General features: G+C 35.9%; 1 protein-coding gene across 1 annotated transcript; it reads right to left on the minus strand.

The window, feature by feature from the left end:
* Positions 1-331: 331 nt before the first annotated feature.
* Positions 332-5,067, minus strand: LOC127619708 (uncharacterized). Its single transcript, XM_052092665.1, has 5 exons — positions 4,879-5,067; positions 4,741-4,762; positions 2,529-2,660; positions 2,182-2,254; positions 332-1,666 (listed from the first exon to the last, which is right to left on the minus strand). Exons 3-5 carry the CDS (start codon positions 2,645-2,647, stop codon positions 332-334), a joined length of 1,527 nt encoding a protein of 508 aa, XP_051948625.1. The 5' UTR covers positions 2,648-2,660; positions 4,741-4,762; positions 4,879-5,067.
* Between the last annotated feature and the right edge of the window lie 303 nt (positions 5,068-5,370).

The raw sequence follows: 5,370 nt of genomic DNA on the forward strand, positions 1-5,370 counted from the left end.
ATAATAACAATAATAATAATAATAATAATAATAACTAATAATAACAATACTACCACTACTACTAATAACAATAATAATAATAATAATAATAATAATAATAATAATAATAATAATAACAATAATAATAACAATACTACCACTACTACTAATAATAATAATAATAATAATAATAATAATAATAATAATAATAACAATACTACTATTACTACTAATAATAACAATAATAATAATAATAACAATACTACTATTACTACTAATAATAACAATAATAATAATAATAATAATAATAATAATAATAATGATAATATGAATTGATTATTTAAAAGTTGACCTACACTTCCTCTATCCTATGTATATTAAAATGATGATTTTGGGCTTTAATACTTTCCACAGTTAATTTATTAAAAACCACAATAAAGTAATCCATGATCTTGTCATCTATAAACTTGTCAAATTCATTTTCAACTTGTTCATTCCACATCTTACAAAAAAGTATTTTACAATTCTCATCACTAACTCCCTTGTTCCTCATATATTCCGCAAATTTATCTGCCTCCCGTTGCCCACAGCTCCTGTACTCATCTATATTTACATTACTGGGATAATTAATACTACAATCTATATTAAACAAACCTTTGTTCTCGCCTGGTATCGCTGTTTTTATTGATTTAGTGAATTGTTTCTTCATGCTTTTGTTGGGGAAAGCTGTAAACTCTGACTTACTGTGTTCAAGCTTTACTTTAGTTTTAAGTGCATGTAACATACTCACATATGCAGGATCATTCTCTAATTCTTTTAGGTCACGCTTAATCTTTTTCACAATACTATTATCTTTATATATTTTAAAAAAACTATTTCTGAAAGGTATGGGATGTGAATCACATAATTTAGCCAAACGGAAAACACAATCATCACAGAAGAATAGAATTGAAACAAGATCAATTAGCTTAATTTTATTTCTATTGCGAGATATTTCTTTTTCTATTTCACGCATACATTCTATTTCACTATGATGCATTTTGTATTTCTTATCACATATATGCTTCCTTTGCGGTTTATGGGCTTTAAATTGTTTCCTTGTACCATCTTTATATTCTACAGAAACAAATGCAGATTGATTTTTTAAACCTATTTTATCTTTATTTTCATTACGTTCTCTTATATCGTCTGAAATTGTATTTGACAGAGTTTTATTTACAGGGAATAATAATGAAAGATGGTCAGAATAACGAACAGATAAATCAGGAGAATGCTTCTTAATAATCTGAAGAATTATCTTAAGAATATTCATGTTATTATAATCCTCGCTAAATTTGAATTCACCATTAGCATCTCGTATTACCAAGTTCTCTATTGATGGGTGTAATGAAGAGAGATTGAGTCTCTGGAAACATATGAGGGGCACAGCTGCAGGAAGTGTGGGGCCAGAGATTAGAGGGGGGGACACAACATCCAGTGAAAGGGAAGGGTACACATGACTGTGGGGCGTAGTGAGGATATGTTGGACTGTGTGAAGATAGTGGAGAGCATCAGCCCATATGTTTTTAATATAACAAATGCTTTGAAGTCCCTCGCTGGTATTGCACCACTCTACAGATGGACAGTTTCGGACTATAGTTGTCACAGAAGAGCCGCAGTTCTCCAGAGGTTTGGAAGAAATCTTCACCTAAAGTTATTGGTGAACACGTCAGGACATGTTTCAGTGTTCAGAAGTGCTGCTACAATCAATAAAAGAACGACACAAACGCTGAGCGTGCTTAAATGCACGTCCTAACACCGATGAACAAATATGAACAAGAAATGATGCGTGTGAGGTAATACACCCCTTACAAATGAACTCATCTACAAGCTAGATTTTATAATAATTATTCTGTTATACATTATAGTCGGAAGTAAACACATTTAGCGGCTTATGCAATGAGCATGTATGTTGTGAGCATGCCTCATGTCAAGAGAATATCCTGATCATTTCCAGTCTCATGTAAACACAATGTTATTTTATTGCCGGTTTATCTCAATCCACAAACAGGTTATTCCAATAAGAGGATTATTTGGTCGTTTCGGCATATTGTTGTGGATGTAAACGTGCTCACTGTCATATATTATCTCTCATAAACAGACATCACAACATCTCTAGCAGTAATAATATTCATCTTGCCTTGAGAAATAACAGAAACTCACCTGGCCGGTGCTGGACTTCCAGAGCTTACTGAAGTCAGCAGGACACACAATGATGATTCTGGGTGGGGGATTTCTGAGGAATCAATAAACAGAATTAAACATGAACGGGTGTGTTCCTGTACACTTATTTACAGTCATAAACTATACAGTACATATACACACTGCACAACATTTATATATAGGTAATAGGGGAGTGTAAGAACAATGGGTGGAGCTACAGAACTAGAACAGGAAGTTAACAACAGGCAAGACATTAAGATATTTCCTTACAGTGAACTGTGTTGCACGTCAGTATTATGACTGTATGATGATGTACACGAGCTCACAGACAGCCCTTTTCCACCAACCTGATTCGGGTTCGTGTTTCTGGACCGGCACGCATTCTTGAACGGTTACAAAAAAGAACCATCCAGAAACGTTCCTCCTCCAACACGATGGCAGCAAATTCGATGGTATATTCGGCCATCAACTCCCTCAAACTGATGAGTCATGACAGAATCAAAGAAATAAATACACATGTGACTGTAGATCATATTTAACATGTGACTGTAGATCATATTTAACATGTGTAGCGTGTCGAGCAGATTTTGATCGAGCACTTCTAAGAAACAAAAAAGCTTTTAACTGCTTACAAATATTTCTGTTTACAGTCCATTTCTGTTGTCGTGTTTAGTTTCTAATTAGCTTGAAATTTTGATGAACTGGTGTCATTTTTAAATCAATGTTGCAGATTCAATACAAGACAGTTTCGACTCGTTCCTCCTTTAAATGTGTGTTCCAGTGAGACACAATGGAAGTCAATGGGGAGTTTCTGGAGAGTTTAAAGGCAGAAATGTGACGTTTATCATTTTATAAAAGCACTTACATTAATTCTTCTGTTAAAACTTGTTTTATTTGAGCTGTAAAGATGTTTAATTGTCATCTTAATAGTTTAAAAGATGTATTATTTTTAAAAGTAATTGTACTTTTCCTACAGTTTTTGGCTACTCTACCCCCCTCTGAGTCCTAAAAGAAGTGTTATTTGACAATAAATGTACTATTACACTCTATCATTATTTACTATATACATTGAATATTGAGTGACCCATAGATATTAAAAGCTTCATGAATGTAATATTTAAGTGGAATGAACATTATTGGCTTTGTTGGATTTACTCAAAACAATGAACTACCATAATTTCCGGACTATAAGCCACAACTTTTTTCCCACGCTTTGAACCTCGCGGCTTATACAATGATGCGGCTAATATATGGATTTTTCCCGCTTTCAAATTTTATATATATATATATATATATAAAAACATTCTGTGACGTGCTCAGTTTTTTGGCGGCGTGAAGCTTTCATTAGACCAATGAAATTGCCGAACGGGTTAAGGTCAAACAACTTTTTTGTTTACTGATTAGATTAAATCGAAGCGCTCAAACTTCCCATCATTCTGATTACGGTAGTAATTTTGTCACCCTCACCATGGCAAAGACATGGAAAACGCATATGATGCTGCTTTCAAGTTGAAGGCGATTGATCTGGCTGCTGCACGGGAGCTTGGTCTTAATGAGTCGATGATAAGGCGCTGGAAACAGCAGCGTGAGGAATTGACTCTAAACTAAAGCTGAGGCTATTCTGAGGCTATTCAACTCCGACACCGAAGGAGATGACTTCAGTGGTTTCAGTGCACAGGACGAGGAAGATAGTGACCAATGACTTTCTTGGTAGGCTACTGTTTACTGCAAATGTTTTATTACAAGCCGTGTGTGGCAGCGAGCGTGGTCAAGCGCCCGTCCGGAGAGAAAAGCTGTAAGAGCTTACACCTGCGCTAAATTATGTCTAACACGGTGTCTAATTTCAAGTGCCCTGCTTCACGTGTCCTTCTTGGGAAAACTGTCACCACGGGCACCAGTGTGACAGTTTTCAGCAGGGCACTTGACGTTCCAGGTAAGGCTTTTAATGGCCACAGCAATGTTTAATCAATTTTATAAAGTTTCTCAATTCTTCTATCGCCAACACTAGACTGGCGTGTGTCACTCTCTCAGCTCTGTGGCTGCTGCCTTTTTATGCCGCTCTCCCCATGCTTACTGAAATTAGACACCGGTGTTAGACATAATTTAGCTCAGGTGTAAGCGCCCTTACCGCTTTCTCTCCGGACGGGCTTGACCACGCCCAGCTGCCACACCGTGTTTCAGTTAAAGCCTGAGTAAAGTTCATTTGTTTCAATGTACCGGTAGGCACCTGCGGCTTATAGACAGGTGCGGCTTATTTATGTTCAAAATAATAGATTTTAAATAAAAATCAGTGGGTGCGGCTTATATTCAGGTGCGCTCAATAGTCCGGAAATTACGGTAATTAAGATTATGAGTATTTTCAACACATTAAATACATCTTATATGTACAAAATTCAGTTTCACGCAACCACAAACCACATAATGCTGGGCCTGCACATGCTCTACATTATTTCAATAGTGATATTAATAATACTGATATTAATAATAATGATATTAATAATAATGCAGAACATCCTGAAACACTGACAGTCAATGCAAACACAGTTTAAATGCTCTTACCTTGGAGAGGCGATCTCAGAGTCTAAAGGAAAAGAGAAACGACCATTAGATTCATCTGTAATCCCAACAGACACTGCATTCATAAACCTTTATTCAACTCATTAAACGGAGCAATGCAATGAATCATAGAGAACTCACCTTGGCTGCAGTCACAGATACCCCTGGGGTAGAAGCACCCAAGGCAATCTGGAGATGCCAGTTTAAACAACAGAGTAATATTTGATGTTTGTTGAGATGTTCAGGAAAGAACCAAAAAGAAATACAAATCACAGAAATACTTCAGGTGCTCCTACCCCAGAAGGTAAAATAGTCTTTAAGAAGAAGAAGTTTATTATTGTTAGTTGTGTGTCTCATAGCAGCAGAGACGGGTGTTTTATAGTCTGGTCAACCCTTAAAGGGCAGGACTTTCCAGAACCAGTTGAGTGAGAAATGAAACACTGTTGTTCTCCTCATTGACACGTGCACAATGCCTTCAAGCACTTAACGGGGCAAAACACCTGCCAAACATTTCTGCACTTTTACTCTTTGTGTCATTCTCAAAATATGCTGAAGAACATGAAGATTCAGATTTTAATAGTGGGAAACATTTCAATGGCATACTTCTATAAGCTTTTAGTAAACAACACTGTT

This window comes from Xyrauchen texanus, chromosome 26 (assembly GCF_025860055.1).
Source record: "Xyrauchen texanus isolate HMW12.3.18 chromosome 26, RBS_HiC_50CHRs, whole genome shotgun sequence".
In the NCBI taxonomy this organism is placed as follows: domain Eukaryota; kingdom Metazoa; phylum Chordata; class Actinopteri; order Cypriniformes; family Catostomidae; genus Xyrauchen; species Xyrauchen texanus.